The 18,926-nt window shown below is 43.6% G+C and overlaps 1 protein-coding gene across 1 annotated transcript in view; it reads right to left on the bottom strand.

Annotated features, from left to right (window-relative positions):
- The window catches only part of POLR1A (RNA polymerase I subunit A), a 75,714-nt gene that overhangs the window by 23,904 nt on the left and 32,884 nt on the right, over nucleotides 1-18,926 (bottom strand). The window contains exons 14-16 of the mRNA XM_022556064.2: nucleotides 14,935-15,126; nucleotides 2,960-3,109; nucleotides 1,744-1,927 (exon numbers count right to left, since the gene is read on the bottom strand). Of these exons, the coding sequence (XP_022411772.2) occupies nucleotides 1,744-1,927; nucleotides 2,960-3,109; nucleotides 14,935-15,126 (526 nt within the window). The remainder of the gene's footprint in view (nucleotides 1-1,743; nucleotides 1,928-2,959; nucleotides 3,110-14,934; nucleotides 15,127-18,926) is intronic.

Raw genomic sequence — 18,926 nt, 5'->3', positions numbered from 1 at the left:
ACCTTGGGCAAGAAGTCTTCCCACTTTCTCTTTCAATGAACTATGTTCTGTCTACATCTGAGAGCTACTGGACTCCAAAGTCCCTCGGCCAAGGTCTGAGTGGGAAGGGAGACAAAGGCTGCACTGTTCCAAAGCGGGGCTAAGGTGGCTGGGACTCCCACATGCAAAGTCCTGGAAGCTTGAGAGCCTCTAAAGAACTTGTGTGAGCAGGAGGGGAAAGAAACTGTCCCTCTGCGAGGAAGCCACAACCATGAAAGTGGGCCCTTCCACGGGGTCAGCTCCAGACTGCCTTGCTGTCCCTCCAGCAGCCTCCGGCTGCGAGGGCTAGAAGGCAGCATGGCTAGCCCAGCCTGCCCTCCGAGCTCGACGCCCAGCTTGGCCCTGCGCCCTCCCAGTCTCTCGGCACCTGATGGTCTTTGCACTTTGGCCAGTTTCTCCTCGTACCGTGTGCTGAGCAGAGCTGCTTGTTAGGTTTGATCCTCATCACTGTCTGGGTGTGGGATCTTCCTCTACTTTTCGCTTTGAAAGATATTTGCTCAAGGGTGTTCATCCCAGCAATATCGTGACAACCGGGAAAGAGCTTAAATGTCTCATAACAGGAACTGGTTAAATAAGCTACGGTACATCTACACAAGTAGAAGAGTCTGTAGCCACAGACCTGAGGATGTCAGTTTATATTTGCTCACCCAAGAGGACATTTATAAAACACGTCTGCAACTGGAGGGAGGGGGGCAGATTACAAAACACTAGGTCGTGTAGGATCCCCTTTTTTCTGAATGTGTCTGCACTTGGCAAGTCTAGAAAGACACACATCAAATCGACATTGGTGGTTATCCCTGGCAGCTGAATGCTGGGTGATTTTAAATTATTTTCACACCTGTACTACATTATTTTGACTTGTCCACAATTAATATAAATTATACAATTACACAGGCCCCGCTGCAGGCCGACGAGCCAACTCCAGCTGAGGCAGGCCCACCGGGCCCACGTCTACACGGACACGGGGTCTCAGTCCCACCGCTGCTGGTCTTGTCAGCTGGGCGATTCCCACGCTCACTGGGGCTCCCGTTCAGCACGCAGCCGTCACCCACGCCTCACAGGAAACTGCCGGAGGGCTCGGACTCCGCTCTGCGCACCTGGAGACACGCTGCCCTGAATGAGCTCGGGGCACAGAAGGCATCTGCACACGTGTTTTCTTTACAAAGCCAACTTCCTGAACAGCGGGCTCTCATTTCCAGGGAGGAAACCAGAGAGTTCCTCTTCCTGTCTTAGGATCACCTGACAGGTCTGCCCCAACATGGTGTCTCCAACCTCACCTGCTGCATCGGGAGGTGTAGGCAGCTCTGACAACAGGGAGGGCCCTAGACGGAGTGTGGAGGATTCTGCACTGGAGGATTCTGGGAGGGCACTTGCAAGAGAGAATGGAGGTGAGTGTGAGTGTGAAAACATCGGTCTCAGGGACCGAAAACCAGAAAGGGTGGGGTGGAGAAAGGGACAGAATGGAAATGGAGATGAGGGCGCAGGGGGGTGTCATTCTGTGCTACGTGAAGAAACATGGGGTTGGGGGGCGGGGGAAGCACTGCTTAGGAGCAAGGCTGTGAAGTGCGGCTGGTGGCTGAGTGAGGATGCCTTTGTCGAAGGAGCCCGGCTGTTCCCCTGGAGGCTGCCAGGAGAGCCGGGGAGACATGCTGGTGTGCGTGCTGGCCAGGGGAGGGGGCCCCAGGGCCACCTGCCCACACTCACCCAAAGTGAAGCCTCTGTAGAGCTGCAGGTAGGCGGTGAAGAGGCGGGCCAGGCAGGTGAGAACCTTGCCGCTGGTCTCCCCGCCGTAGATCTCGTAGCAGCAGTGGACCAGGCCATAGGCGGAGCTCCCGTAATGCGCCTTGTCCAGCACCCCGCAGAGCAGCTCCCCTTCCCTGATGATCACCTGCAGAGGGACGGCCACCAACGCTGGGCTGGAGGCAACGCCTCCTGTGTGAGGCCCCCAACCCCACCCCATCTCCTGTCTTGTTAACCTTATTGTAACCTGCCTCAAGCCCTTGATGCAAAGAAGACTACACACATACACACACACACACACACACACACACACACACACACAGATATTTCAGTGTGTTCTTATGCCCCGTGCTCCCTCCACCCATCCGTACTGACTTAAAGTCAAGGATCCTTGACAAAAACCTTGTGACTGGAAATAAGAACACCTAGCGTCTAAACTTCATAACCGTGACCTTGGCCTAGGTACTCCCTTCCTTGTACCCTGGGAATAAGAAAAACACAACCTTTTTGATATCATTTAAGGCCTGAATTTGTACTTCCATAAAGTTGGGTTCAAGCATTAGAAGCTAATTCAAGGAAGGACTTCCAGCTGCACAGTGCCACACACATTAAGTATATAATCTAGGAAGGGAAAGAAGAGGGGCAGCTTGGGTTCCAAATGCGATGTGTGTTAGACCCTGTGACAAAGCACTTGTGAGCTGGGGCCTTGGGGATACTCCCCCCCAAGAGCACACAGAGGCCTTGGCAATCTTTAGTGTGTCGCTCTCCTGCAGCAGCACCGTGCCCCCCGGGTTTGGCTGCCCTGGGGCTGCCCCAAGGCCTGGTTCCTAAGCATAGAGCTGGGAGGTGTGAAACCTCACAGCAGCGTGGTGATCTTCAGCCTCTCAGGGGTCTCAGGGGAAGACACAGGGTCTGCATTTCCAAGCTTTGCTGAGTCAAGTTCAGAGGCCTTCTGCCAGAGAAGCTTTTCCGTGCTGGTTATGAGTTTTATACTGAGAGTCAAATGCTAATGGTCAACTCTTTCCAAAACCGAAGTCGACACAGTTTGGGTACAACTTCTTCCCTTCAGGCATGACTCCTCTTTCTGTGCACATGTCTCCATTTCTCTGTCTTGATTTCAAATCAAGCTGCCTAAACCCAGGACCAGAAGTCTCCAACCCATACAGCTGGGAAGCCATACCTGGGACTCGCACATGGAGTCGGGGTTAAAGCCGGGAACGGGCCGAGGAGACTCCTTCACCCAGGCCTTCCCGCCAATCTTCGCCTTTCCTGACAAGTTCAGTGGGACGTGATCCTCTGGGATTATGTTGATGAGCAGCGTGGACACAACCTGGAAAGAAAAAGAAGACAAAGCTGATGGAGGGAAGAAAAGCTGAGACGTTCCCTTTTAGGACCCCCTGTCCCTCTTCATCCTGAAAGGCAGACAGCTCCATTCTGATGAGCTGCAGGTGAAGCAGAAAACAACAAACAAAAAAACACCAACAAAAAAGGGACAGTTTCTTGTCTGTGGGACAAGATCTCAGTTTTTACTTTTCTGCTTACATGACTTAGGAGGGAGTTTAGGATTGGAAACAAACACATACCACTAAGAACTTCACTTCTTCTTAGAGTGAAGAATCCCCTAGACGTGAAATCAAGTTCTTGAATAGACCAAAGGAAGAAAAGGAAAATAAACTGCTGTGGGATCACAGGAGAGAAAGATTTAAATTTGTATGTGGTTAAAAACAAAAACAAAAAGGGGAAAACAAAGACAGCAGGGTTGAGAGAGATGGCAGGGCTCGTAACACCGCCCTCTGCCAGGGAAAGGCAGCTCTGACACGTGAGCCCCAGGACTGAGGCAAAGGTCCAAGAACACCCGTCAGAGGCATCCTTCTCTCATTTTCAGGCCACATCAAAAGAGATGACAATTATCACATATAGTTAGTAATGTCCTCCCACAGAACAGTGCTGACTTTCTGGGGGGCACCAAGGAGGAAAGGATATACAGACTAAGAATCCAGAGTCTTCCCTCTGAAGAGCTTCACAGAGGAGGCCCGAGGTATGTGAATGAGAAGCAGGCTGCGGTGGAGCTTCAGGGATAACGGGGTGTCCCAGGGTCCACTCCATCACTGACTGGTCGTGGGCTGGGGGGCAAAGGGTTACGTTCTCTTAGCCTTAGCATTGCTCATGTGTAGCACAGAGATGAGATCGGTTCATTCATTCAGCAATTATACATCGAGGGCTTACTTTGAGCCAGGCGCTGGGGGAATCATGAATAAAACAGTCTCTGCCCTCAGTGGAGCCTCCAATCCCGAGGCGATCCACGGTTTGGAGGAAAATAAAGCGGGGAAGGAGGACCCAGAGTAGAGCAGGGGGAGAGAGTACCTGGGATTTTACACAAGACAGGCAGGGAAAGCCTTACCACGAAGGAGAAGGGAGCCCTGCAGAGGTCAGATCATGCGTTTTGGGCAGAAGGCTTTTCGTTTGAGTGAGAAGGAAAGGTAACTGGAAAGTTTTGATCAAAGGAGCGACGTGCTCGGATTTAACTTTTAGCAGGATCACCTGTTCCAAATACATTCCTGGTCTGGACTTTGAAGCTAAATAAATATTGCAAAGAATAAGCCTCCCAACTGACACTGACAAGAAGGATTGACACTTTGGAAGCAGTTATTAAGGCGTCCTGAGTGGGGAGCACATGGGACGCTGTCTCTGTGTGAGGTCTATCACAGGGCGTGCTGGTGATGTGACTGCTCGGCCACCCAATGGCTCCCACACAATTCACTTCTACGTAGCTAATACCAGAAATAAGTTTATTTGACTGGGATTAATTATGGCTACTGAAAGGCCGGGGAGTCCTTCCCCTGCCCAGTTGGGCCCATCAGTATGGCCATCCACTCAATACACGACTGCCAGCAGGAGGCCAAGAGAGGTGATTTCACAAACAGCTGCTCCACAGAGAAGCCACATGGGGGCAGCCGTACCTGGGGGTGACCACGGGTCAGCTCCACAGAGGCCAAGAGCACGCATTCCCAAAGACACAGCAGGCTGGGGGCAGGCAGACCGGTCAGACAGGCCCAGGGCTGAGGAGGGGCTGGGAGCCATCGGCTGGCATCAACGGCTCTTTGTGTGCCTGTGCCCTACAAAGAAGTATCTATATGTGCACAATGGGGTCGGGGCAGCTACGGGAGCAGCTGTCTTTTCACGCATGTGCTCCGGGAACCAGGGACAGCTGGCAACAGCATCGTTAAAGAAAGCAGACAACAGTCCTTGTTATCCCTCAGAAAATGACCAGGAAGGTCATGGCCCCCGTGCTTCACAAGGCTGGCACCGCCAGGAGAGGGGGTGAGGAGTAAAGGCAGGAGGGTGACTTCCCTGGGATGCTGACCACAAGATGCACTTCAACCACAGTGTCACATGACCAGTTGGGAGCTCCAGCTGGGCACAGTCAGGATGGAAAGTCTGAGAGAAAGGTAACATATGTATCCAACCATCTAAGGACAAGGAGATGTGACCTGCCACCTCATTTGTAAAATCAAGGGGGCAGTAAAAGCATTTGACAATCTCAATACCCTTTCATGATAAAAAACACTCAACAAACTAGGAATAGGAAGGAACATCATCAACCTAATAAAGGGGAGGCATCAATGAAAACCCTACATCTACCATTCTCAGTGAGCAAAGACGACGCTTTCTGCCTAAGATCAGGAACAAGAAAAGAATGTGTGCTCTTGCCACTCTATTCAACAGAGGTTCTAGCCAGGGCAATCAGGCATGGAAAGAATAAAGCTGCTTTCAGATTGGAGAGTAAGACTGAAAACTACCTCTAATTGCAGATGACATAAACTTACATAGAGAGAACCCGAAGGAATCCACAAAAAATTATTAGAGCTACTAAATGACTTCAGCAAAGCTAAAGGATTTAAGATCAACATTCAAAAATCAACCGTAGGGCTTCTCTGGTGGTGCAGTGGTTAAGAATCTGCCTGCCAATGCAGGGGACATGGCTTCGAGCCCTGGTCTGGGAAGATCCCACATGCCGCAGAGCAACTAAGCCCGTGTGCCACAACTACTGAGCCTGCGCTCTAGAACCCGCGAGCCACAACTACTGAGCCTGCGTGCCGCAACTACTGAAGCCTGCATGCCTACAGCCCATGCTCTGCAACAAGAGAAGCCACTGCAATGTGAAGCCCGCGCACCACAATGAAGAGTAGCCCCTGCTCCCTGCAACTAGAGGAAGCCCGTGTGCAGCAACAAAGACCCAACTCAGCCATAAATAAATAAACAAATAAATTTGTTTTTTAAAAAATCAACCATATTTCTACACATTAACAATGAACAATCTGAAAATGAAATTAGGAAAACAATTCCATGTACAATAACATCACGAAGAATAAAATAGGAATAAATTTAACCAAAGAAGTCCAAAATTTGTAAGTGGAAAACAATAATATACTATTTAAAGAAATTAAAGAAGATCTAAGTGAACAGAGAGACATCATGGATTGGAAGAGTTCATATTGTTAAGATGGCAACACTCCCCAAATTGATCTACAGATTCAATGCAATCCCTGTTAAAATTCCAACTGCCAGTTTTACACAAGTGACAACTGGCAGTTGGAATTTCCAATTCATATGGAAATGCAAGGCACCCCAAATAGCCAAAACAATCTTGAAAAAGAACAAAGCTGGAGGACTCACATTTCCAGATTTTAAAACTTATATCAAAGCTACAGTAATTAGGACATGATATTGGCATAAAAATAGACATATTGATTAACAGACTAGAAATGAGAGTCTAAAAATAAACCCAAACACCTGTGGTTAACTGATTTTTAACAAGGGTGCTAAGAATATTCAATGGAGAAAGAATAGTTTTGTCAACAAATGGTGCCGAGACAACTGTGTTATCTACTGGCAAAAGAATGAAGCTGGACCCCTACCTCACACCACATAGAAAAATTAACTCAAAATGGATCAAAGACCTACATGTAAGGGCTAAAACCATAAAACTCTTAGATGGAAACACAGCTGTAAATCTGTGTACCCTTGGATTAGGCAACAGCTTCTCAGATGTGACAACAAAAGAAAAAGTCAATAAATAGGACTTCATCAAAATTAATATTTGTGTGTTAAAGGGCACTATCAAGAAAGTGAAAAAACAACCCATATAATGGTACAAAATATTTGTGTGTCATATATGTGATACAGATCTAAGAGCCACAATATATAAAGAACTGTTAGAACTCAACAATTAAAAAGACGAACAACCCAATTAATAAATGGGCAGAGGGCTTGAATAGACATGTCTCCAAAGAAGATATTATAAATGGCCAGTAAGCATATGAAAAGATGCTCAATATTTTTAATCATTAGGGAAAGGTAAATGAAAACCACAACGAAACACCACTTTGCACCCACTAAGATGGTCATTTAAAAAATGAAACACAAATAAGTGCTAGTGTGGATGTGGAGAAACTGGAACCCTCATACATTGCTGGTGGAAATGTAAAATTGTACAGCTGCTTTGGAAAAACGTTTGGTAGTTCCTCAAAAATGTTAAACATAGAATTACCATATAACCCAGAAATTTCACTCATAGCTATATATTCAAGAGAACTGAAAGTACACATTCATATAAAAACTGGTGCACGAATATTCAATGCAGTCTTATTTATAACAGCCAAAAAGTGGAAACGAGCCAAATATTCCATTTATCAACTGACAAATGAATAAACAAAATGTGGTATAACCATAAAATGGAATATTATTCAGCCATGAAAAGGAATGAGGTACTGTTCATGCTACGACATGGATGAATCTTGAAGACATTATGTTAAGTAAAAGTAACAAGCCACAAAAGCATACCTAACTTGTATGATACCATGTATATGAAATGTCCAAAACAGGCAAATCAACAAAGACAGAAAGTGATTGCCAGGGAATGGGGGAAGGAGGAATCAGGGCTGACTGCCAATAGGTACTGAGTTTCTTTTGGGGGTTATGGAATTGTTCTGGAATTAGTGGTGATGATTGTACAACATAAAGAGTACACCGAAAAAAAAATCACTGAATTATATACTTACCAAAAATGGTAACTTTTCTGGTAAGTATGAATTACATTTCAATAAAAAAAACAAGGATTCCAGACAAGATGATTTGAGGTCCTTACCTACACTAATATTCTAGAAGTGCATAATTTACTTTCTGGTCATAAACTATGCTAGGGAGGAAAGATCATACCTGCAACATTCTTTTAAACTGTGAGGGGAGGCAAAATCTACAAGAATTATAATTATTTATTATTTAAATTATTTATATGAAGCCTGTATTGAACTTTAAAAAATGTTCTAAAAATTAAATGGACTTCTTTTTAAAAAATGTTTTGAAATGTGTATACCCTTTAAGCCAACAATCACAATTCTAGGAATTAATTTAAAATATATACCAACGAAAAGTACACTAGTATAGATATAAGTGGGTGTCCACCACAGCACTGTTCAGAATAGTAAAAACCCAGGTAACAATCTACATGTCCGCCAATAGGAAATTCCCTGGCGGTCCAGAGGTTAGGACTCAGCACTCTCACTGCCAGGGCCCTGGATTCGATCCCTGGTCAGGGAACTAAGATCCCACAAGCCACTCAGCGTGGCCAAAACCAAAACAAAACAAAAAAACCACCACAACAAAAAAACTGGACACTCATTAAATGTCTGCCAATAGAGAGACAGTTAAATCAATTATATATATCCATATTATTGGGTACAACACAGAATGGGTTAAGAAGAATGAAGTCAATCTACACGTACAGACACAGAATGAACCCCATGATACAGCATTAAGTGAACTAAATATGTCACAAAGCAATTACAAGAAAGGTTCTGTCAACCTAGCACATGAAAACAGTTAAATAAACTTCATGCTATATTTGGAGTATGTTAGGGTGGTTCAAATTAAAAATACAAACTGCCTGAAATAATGAGATTCCCTTTGGAGGACCTGGTGGCTCAATTAAAGTAAGCTCTCTTACAGACCAGTTAAAATTGAGGTCGACGTGCCTGAGGATGAGGTAAGTGCATGCCTCAGGCACCAGAATATCATGGATAAAGAAGTGGTCTTAAATACAAGCTCAAAATTGAATGTCAAATTTAATCATGGTTCATGGTTCTCCTGAGTAGGTATAATATGATTCCATTTTTATTTCTTTTCTATGAGAGTATGCACATACATGAAGAATGGGATTGGACAGAGAGGGAATTTTTCCTTTTTCCTTTCATATTACTGTCTCTTTATTTATTTTTATAAATTTATTTTATTTATTTATTATTTTTGGTTGCATTGGGTCTTCGTTGCTGCCGCAGGCTTTCTCTGATTGTGGAGAGCAGGGGCTACCCTTTGTTGTGTGTGCGGGCTTCTCATTGCAGTGGCTTCTCTTGTTGCGGAGCACGTGGGCTTCAGTAGCTGTGGCTCGCCGGCTCTAGAGCACAGGCTCAGTAGTTGTGGCAAACGGGCTTAGCTGCTCCGCGGCATGTGGGATCTTCCCGGACCAGGGCTCGAAGCCATGTCCCCTGCATTGGCAGGTGGATTCTTAACCACTGTGCCACCAAGGAAGCCCTACTGTCTCTTTATTTAACGAAAAACTTACGTTACTTCTATAGTTAAAAAGAATTTAAAGGGCAGAGATCTAATAAATGAAATCAGCAAGGTTGCTGAATCAAGGACAATATACAAAAATTAATTGTATTTCTATATACCAACCATAAACAATTAGGAAATGTAAAACATAATATTGGGCTTCCCTGGCGGCGTAGTGGTTGAGAGTCCACCTGCCGATGCAGGGAACACGGGTTCGTGCCCCGGTCTGGGAAGATCCCACATGCCGCGGAGCGGCCTAGGCCCATGGCCACTGAGCCTGCGCGGCCAGAGCCTGTGCTTCGCAACGGGAGAGGCCACAACAGTAAGAGGCCCGCATACCGCAAAAAAAACCAAAAAAAACAAAAAACCCATAATGTCATCTATAATAGCAAAACCTAGGAATGAATCTAATGAAAGATGAACAAGACTTTTGTCACTGAAAGACATACTGTGTTCATAATTTGGAAGATTCAACACTGGAATGTAATCTCAAAAGAACTCCTGGCAGGTACTTTTTTGCAGAAATATACAATATGACTTTGAAATTTATATGGAAATTCACAGGGCCAAGAATATTCAAGATAGTCATGAAGAAGAACAAAGCTGGAAACTTTTACTATTGAAAATCAAAACTTACTATAAAGCTACAATAATTAAGACAGTGTGGTATTGGTGCAATGGGATCAAACTAATCGATGGAACTGAAGTGAGTCCAGGAGTAGACCTACACATATACAATTAGTTGATTTACAACACAGGAGATAACTAAAGAGCACAGGAAAAACAATGGTCTTTTCATCAACGATGTTGTATCACCTGGATAGTCCTATGGGAAGGAAATGAATCCTGACCCCTTCCTCACATCAACAACATCCACAAAATTCAACTCCAGGCAGACAGTAGACCTAAGCATGAATGGGCAAACAATAAAGCTGCTTACCAATGATACAAGGAAATACCTTAATGACCTTGGGGCAGCCAAGTAGTTTTTATACAGGACTAGCCATAAAAGGCAAAGCCTGGTGAATTATATTACACAAAGAACTCCTGATCATTAGAAAACAGCATTAAGTGAAAGGGCAAAAAGGCCAGCCATCAAGCAGAAGGTATTTGTAATACACATATCTGGCAATGGACTTACACTAGAACATATTTCTAAAACTCTTACCTAGTAATAAGAGAATGGCATAGACTAAAAAAAAGGCAAAAGACTTGAACAGGCACTTCACAAAAGATGAGATCCCAGTGGCCATGAGCATATGAAGAGGTGCTCAACCTCACTTGTCATTAAGGAAATGTAAATTAAAACCACAATAAGACACCACTACACACCCATTTCAATGGCCAAACTTACACAGATGGGGGAAAAAACAAAAAATAAAAGACACCCAAACGAAATGGGACAATAATATGAAGTTCTGCTGAGAATAAGGACTAACTGGAGCTCTCATGCCCTGCTGGTAGAGGTGTAAATTGCTACAAGCACTTTGGAAACCTGTTTATTAAACTATTTATTAAACTTGAAGGTAGATCTTATGACTCAGCAATTTGATTCCTTGGCATTTAGTCATCAGAATGCATATATATTCTCAGCAAAAGGCATGTACAAGAATGTCATAGTAGCCCTATTTGTAATAGCCAAATGAAGATGATCGAAGACAACCCAAGTTGTCTATAATATAATATAATACCACACGTCAACAAAAGTGAATAAACTATCACCATATGTGATGACACTGAGTGACTCACACAAAGATATGATTTACTCTATGATCCCATTTTTGTAAAGTTCAAGAAAAGACAAAACTTACCTATAGTGTTAGAAGTCAGGTGAGTGGCTACCTTTGGGGAGGGGCAGAAATTGAGAGGGGCCTGGAAGGGTCTTCTGGGGGTGTTGGTGATATTCTACTTTCTGATCTAGGTGACGACTTATGTATTCACTTTGTGAACACTCATTGAGCTATATATGCTCGAGATCTGCAGTGACGGACAAATCTTCCTTTACATGCTCTCTCATTTTCAACAAATGGTGAGAGACTTCCGATTCTTAGGTGGAAAGAAAACCACTCGAGAGGCTGTATAAAATGCCCTGGAGAAATAGCCTAACACTTAATTTTCTAGGGTAGTACAAATAAATTTCCCAAGCTAAGTTCCTTAACTCCTGATTCAAAACATGGCTTTTCTCTGTAGAATCAGACTGAGTCACTAACAAATTCTTGCGCAGTGCAGTCACTCTTCCCCTTTTCATCTATTTGCAAAGAAATAACAGCCTGTACCAACCTCTCAAAAAACACTGAAAAATCTCAACTGCAACAGAAATAAAACCTGGGCCTATTTTCCAATTCGATTTCATTATAAAATAAGCATAGGCCAGGAATGTTAAACAGTGAAAAAGAAATTATTCCTAACACAAACCAAATTACTCTATCACTTTGATCTTTTTCATGTCAAAGTTTTTGCTCATATACATTTTTAACACGTTCCAACTGTGATTACACATAGAACTGTGTAGTCTATTTCTTCTTTCAACATTATGTCAGAGAATTTTCCAGACGGTTACATAACTTTTTAAAACCACTATTTTAAACAACTACATAATATCTTAACAAATGGATGTCCCACAATTTACTTAGCCCCAGTGCTGGGTATCTAGGTTTTTCTAATTTCTACCACTATAAACCACAATGTCATGGACTGCTTTTTTCAAGTTATCTTTTACTATACTTCAGATGATTTCCTTAGGCTGGATTCTCAGATTGAAGGGAATGAACATATTCGTAGCTCTAGATATACAGTCTTTGTCAACTGTTTGGTTCTATTTTGAACTCACTGCTTATGTTTAAACAAAATCCTAATAAATTCTGGACACTTACTTAAGAATTAAAATCTCTTTATGTCCAAGATAACTTGAGATGACTTACAAAACAAAGACACATAAAAAAGAAATAATAAAAAGAATATAAGTGGACAAATACACATAACCAGCTGAACTGGGGGCTAGCAAACTACAGCCTATAGGCCAAATCTGGCCCACCACTTTATTTTTGTAAATAAAGTTAAATTGAATCGCAGTCAGGCTCATTCATTTAAGCCTTGTCTATGTCTGCTTTCACGTGACAATGGCAGAGCTGAGTAGTTGTAACTCAGAGACTGGATGACCAACAAAGCCTAAAATATTTTCTCTCTGGATTTTACAGAAAAAGCTCACCAATCCCTGAACTAAACTTAACTGCAAAATTCCCCATCTATTCTGTTAAATCAACTTGTTTCTGGCCAGGATAGAACAATGGTGACCTGATTTCACATCCACTAGAAACAAAAATAATAACAACAAAAGCAGACATGAACATGAAACGTGAATATAAAACAAAGGTTTTCAATACAGTGACCTTAGGAAATGGACAGGGATCAGCAAGGATATAGTACACTTGAACTATCTATCACCTGAACCTGACTGACATTTACAGAGCATGCCACCCCACAACAGCGGAATACATATTATTTTTAAGGACACACAGATCATTTACCAAGACAGACTGTATTTGAAGACATAAAACAAATCTCAATAAATTGAAAAGGATTCAAGTTATCCAAGGTATGTTCTCTGGCCACAGTGGAATTAAATTTGCAATCAGTAATACAGACATCTGGAAAACCCCTAAATATTTGGAAACGAAATCATATACTTCTAAATAACTCAGGGGTCAAAAAAAGAGAAATTAGCAAGTATTCCGAAGTGAATGGAAATGAAAATACAACATGCTTAGGGGAAATTTTATATATAAAATGCCAGTATTAAAAAAAGGAAAAAAGTTTCAAATCAGTGACTTCTGTTTCAACCTTAAGTAACTAAAAAAGAAAAGCAAATCAAACCCAAAGTAAACAGAAGAAAGGAAATAAAGATCAAAGTGAAATCAATGAAACAGAAAACAGAAAAATAGAGAAAGTCAATAATAGCTGGTTCTCTGTGAACAATAAAACTGACAGACCTCTAAGCAAACTGAGCAGGAAAAACAGAGAAGACACAAATTACCACTAACAGAAATGAGACAGGGGACCCACCTTCAGATTCTACAAATAGAAAAGGAAACTAAAGGAATATGATGAATAACTTTACATCTATAAATTCAATAACTTAGATGAAATTCCTTGAAAAAACAAAGCAGTAAAGTTCCTCTAAGAAGAAAGAGATAACCTATTTAGGTTATCTATTTAGCCCTATATGTATTAGAGAAATAGAAATTTTAGTTAAACAAACCTTCCTAAAGAGAAAACTCCAGGTCCAGATGGCTCCACTGGTGAATTCCACCAAACATTTAACGAAAAAATAATATCAATACTACACAAACTCTGGGGACTTCCCTGGTGGCGCCGTGGTTAAGAATCCGCCTGCCAATGTAGGGTACACGGGTTCGAGTCCTGGTCCGGGAAGGTCCCACATGCCGTGAAGCAACTAAGCCCGCAAGCCACAACTACTGAGCCTGCACTCTACAGCCCGTGAGCCACAACTACTGAGCCTACGTGCCACAACTACCGAAGCCCGCGTGCCTAGAGCCTGTGCTCCGTAGCAAGAGAAGCCACTGCAATGAGAAGCCCGTGCACCGCAACGAAGAGTAGCCCTCGATCGCCGCAACTAGAGAAAGCCCATGCGCAGCAGTGAAGACCCAATGCAGGCAAAAATAAATTTATTAAAAAAAAAAATACTATACAAACTCTTACAGAAAACGGAAGAAGAGTAAATACTTCCCAACTCATCCTATGAAGCCAATGCTACCCTGATACCAAAACCAGGCAAACATATGACAAGAAAACCACCTATCAAAATCCCTCATGTACACAGAGGCAAAAAATTCTACACAAAAGTTTAGCAAGTACTACCTCCTAACCAAGTAAGGTTTATCTCAGGAATACAAGTTGGCTCAGTAACTGAAAAGCAGTCAAGTCCCAGGTCCACAGATTTAAAGAACTGCAGAGCTGGGAGAGACCTCAGGGCTCACCAACCTGAACCCTTTTGTTTTATAAATGAAGAGCTGAGGCTGACAGAGCCAAGGTCACATCACTGATTAAGTACAGTATGATGGTCTGGGTGTTAGAAAGTCCTGGGTTTGAATCCCAACTCTGGCTCCTATGGACTTGGGCATGTAACAGCTTCTCCAAACTTCATTCTCCTCGTCTGCTAAATGGTGATAATGTGGCTTCTGCACCGCAGGTCGGTTGTGAGGGTTAAGTAAGATAACATATTTGAAGCACTCCCAACAAACCTTAACTACTGCTACCATCAGCACCACTGCCTATTACCACCATATCTGGATTCTGAGGACACGGAGTTTAAGTTATGAGCGAAGGACAGAAACTATGCAGCTTACGCTTAGCAGACACTCCCTTGAAACCATCTACACCCAAAAACCCCATCAAAGAGAGAGTCAGACTATTGTTTGATTTGCCATTTCTGTTTCTGGCCTGGGCTCTCCTGGGAACCAAAACCTCTTTACTGAGTGGCCTGTTTCCTTGTTTTATAGCCACCATTTGTTTTCCCCCAATTACCTGCTTTCCTGTCCACAGCGGACAGGGCTTCAGGATGGCAGGAGGAAAGAGCTTCACACGTCCCACTCTGTCTGTGAGTCCTCGGTACACCAGCTCCATATACTGCTCCCGGCTGAAAAAGCAGCCTCGAATGGTCATGTTTGCACCCGAAACCATGTGATCTTGGATCAGCCCTGCCAATGGCTGGCCATCCTACAAACCAAAACAGATAAGAGGAGAACAAAGCAAAAACTGAAGTCGCATTCTAATTCCTAATCCTGTGCTTGGGAGCTGCCCGCTAGCAACAGCCCTGCTTCACATCCCCGTACTGTCCTGTCTCTGAGCCGCGCCAGGCCGGTGCTTGGGCTTCCCATCTTGAGAGCAAACTGCCTACCAGAGCATGTGGCCAGGGCTTCCTGACCAGCTCCCACCTTTGCCTTTTGCCCACTGTTCTGTATCAAAACTGCTGCAAATTCATCCAGCCCCCCAGCCTTCTCTCCATAATCCTATCTGTTTCTAGTTACTCCAGCATATTTCTGGCACTTATGCATAAATTTGGTCTGGCTGCTGTTAGCTGTGTCCTTGTTTTTATATTGTGGTTTTACGCTTTGGTATTTTTCACACATTTCTGGCCTGGTTCTCCTCTAAATCAGTCATCCATTCAACAAATATTTATTGAGAGCCTACTGTATGCCTAGGCACTGGGTTAGACCTTTCATCTACTCCAGTGGCCCAAGCAGACACGATCCTTCATGATGAGAAAGAGCTAGACAGTAAACAAATGACTGGACAGATACATTATCACAAAGAGTTTTAAATACGGGAGGAAAATAACAGGATGGGTCATCACATAGATTTGGGGTGAGGAGGTTGGCCAGGAATGGTCTCTCTGAGGGGCAGTATTGCAGCTTGGCCTGAGGAGTGACTTGGAGTGGGCCAGCGCAGGGAGGGTGGGGTTCGGGCAGGTTCCTCAAGAGGGTTGTGGAGGGCTTTGACGTGTGTGACTGCAGAAGGAAAGAATGCCTGCTGTCAGCGTCTCTTCATAATGCAGCACATATTCATGGTAGGCTGTTATTTACCAGATGTCAAAACAAGGGCCTTTATAAAAGCCCCAGTTGGGTGGGTACATTCATCTTTCCACAGCCTTTCTGATCCCCAGTCTCCTGCACCCTATCTGCAGGTCTGCATTCATGGGAACATAAGGCACACTAAAGTAAAAATAGCTGCGCCCACTGACATTCTCTAAGAAGCAGTTTTTGCAACCTTTTCAATGTTTATGGGAACTTGAGAAATATCTGTGCCTCGGATCTACAGATTGTTATCATTTGCTTATTTGTTAAATACTGTCCAATATTATGTCCATGTTTCATAACTAAGGAACTCACAAATGCAGCCATGGAGAAGCGCCAGGAATTTAACCACATGCACTAATTCAAAGGATAAAAAGGATGCTTGTTAAACAGTCTCAATACTGTGGCAACGGGCTTTACGTAAACTCAAAGATAATTATTACAGATGAGCTGAATAGGTGGTGCAGACGGAAGGCAAGATCAGATGGGGCACGCGGCCCTTCTTACGAAGGCTCTGAGTTATGAACATGAATAAAAAATTACACTCTGTGTCTTGTTCCAAAGACAAGGTCTTAGTTTGCTTAGAGGAAAAACCCAAAACAGTATTAGGCATTTGACTCATCCCACAGTCTTTGGGGGCAAATATAGATTTTCCCTTTTGCTTTTTTCCTTTAAAGAACATAATTATAAGTTATGGGATCTAGTCAGTGCCTTCTCTCTCCATCCAGACTTTTTCATGACTAAAAAATTACCTTAATGGCTAAATTGCTTTCAATGCAATAATCATAAATTCTAGGGAGGAATACTGATTAAAGCAATTTACTAAGGGTCTACTTATAGTTCTGAATTTCCTAAACCTGCTTAGGATCAGAAAGACCATCTCTGAATCAAAAACCCAGGTAATTGTCAGCTATCCTATTCCACCTAATATCACAGCAAAATGACATTACAATTGATGTCTTTGGTCAGGATGCTTTGAGAATTGGGGTATTCTGTGACTTGAATTTTGTAGCTAAGTCAAAGTCTGGAAACTATGTCTCAAGCCTTGTTAAAAAAACTTCCATGAAGCATTGGCCCTCAATAGATACAACAAACAGAAGAAAAAAAAAGAATCCACAGAGAAACATGTAAATGAAAAGTGTAACTGTTTTCTTGGAAAAGAAACAGCTAAAGTTCCATTCCTCTCCTATTTTAAGTAAGAAGACAACCTCCAACCCTGTTAAACACATATAACCAACAATAAAATGAACTTAAATTGGGTACTATGGTTAGTCAAGGAAGAGAACCTAGAAATAGAGAAGAAACAGAATAATGAACAAAGGGAAACAGAAGCAAAGGGAAATAAAGACACGCCAAGAAAAATTACCCAAAAATGGCTTAGGAAAACCAGCTCTTGTCCTTTTAGGACTTTGCCAACAAAGTACATGTTTCATTTTTATAACGATTAGCAAAAAAATAACGATTCCACCTCGGCATTCACACTGAGGACTAAACAAAATTTATCAAGAATTGAAAGCTCTCTACCTCTGACAAAAGAAATTGTCTGAGGGAATTCCCTGGCGGTCCAGTGGTTAGGACTCTGCATTTTCACTGCTGAGGACGCGGGTTCAAACCCTGGTTGGGGAACTAAGATCCCAACAAACCGCACAGAATGGCCAAAAAAAAAAAAAATTGTCTGAAAGTAAAGTGAACCCTCAGGTCATCCCCTAGAAGTGTCATTTTTTGTTTTTACTCTTTAAGAATTTAGTTTACTGATGTAAGCTTATTGACCTGTGTTCTCCCTGTCTCCTGACCTAAACCTCATAGGCAGGTGAGCATGTGATGAGGCACATCTGGATTTTACATAGTCCAGCCCTGCGCAGGACATGCCGTAAGCAATGAGGTCGCCTGTTCTACCTTATCCAATCAAAATCAAGTATAGCACATTCAAATTCATTGGCCTGAGAACTTCGGAGCACCCCGACTCCCCATGCGGCTGAAGTCCAGAGGTCACTCTGCCGGCAAAAAATGAACCATCTGCTGCTCGCTGGTAGTATCCCCTGTGGTGAAATGTGACACTCCCTTTAGAGAGCCAGACGGCCGGTTCAGTCCTGGGAGCCACTCACTGCCACGTGCCCTCAGCCAGGCCCAGCCTTGCCTGTCAGCGGGGCTAATCACACACGAGGCTGAGCACACAGGCTTGGGGGGTCAGCGGTGCTGGGTTCAAGTCCCAGCTTCGTCACTGGCTGGCAAGTCACTCACCGGTGTTTCCTCATCTGAAAATTGCACCCACCGCCTAAGGCTGTCGTGAGGACTAAGTGAGAATGTTTGCCAACTGCTCAGAGCAGTGCCTGAGGCACAGGGAGCGCTCAGCAGACGGTGGCAAAGCCACCACCGTCATAGCTACCACGGATGTGACTTACCTAAAAAGACAAAAAGCCAATTTTCAAGTTAATCAAATTATTTCCTTCTAATTATTTCTTCTTTTTCTTCTAATTATTAGTAAAATCATTAGTAAAAATTAATCAAATTATTTCTTCTAATTTCTGGGGGACCTGAGTGGGCCCCTAAACCCCTCCTGCCTATTGTCAGCCCCTTCACTCGTCAACAGCCAGCTAAGGTGGGTGGAGAAGGGAAAGAGAGTTATATTCAAATAACTGAGTCCAGGATGAAGCCACAGTCGTGTGTCTGGTAGGCAACGAGGCTGGGACGCTCGGACCCTGGCCACCTGCCTGATTCCCCGGGTGGGACTTGACGGGGGAAGAGAAGTTCCCAGGAGGAGAGGTTACTAATCGATGAGGGACATCTCCGAGCAGCCTCTGGTGCTTCCTGGGTGCAGAGGTCTCCCTCTCTCCTGTTGGAAGGGCAGCAGGACCCGCACAGCGGAGAAGAACAAGCCACAAGGATCTGGGAGTTCCTGGCCCTTCCTCCTCCTCAGCTCTGTGCCCTTCGGTAAGTTACACC

The sequence above is a fragment of the Delphinapterus leucas genome, chromosome 13 (genome assembly GCF_059928025.1).
Source record: "Delphinapterus leucas isolate spDelLeu-1000000601 "Yukka" chromosome 13, BTC_Dleu_Yukka2, whole genome shotgun sequence".
Classification (NCBI taxonomy): Eukaryota; Metazoa; Chordata; class Mammalia; order Artiodactyla; family Monodontidae; genus Delphinapterus; species Delphinapterus leucas.
The sequence above is the reverse complement of the archived record's forward strand: the minus strand, read 5'-3'. Positions and strand labels throughout refer to the sequence as shown.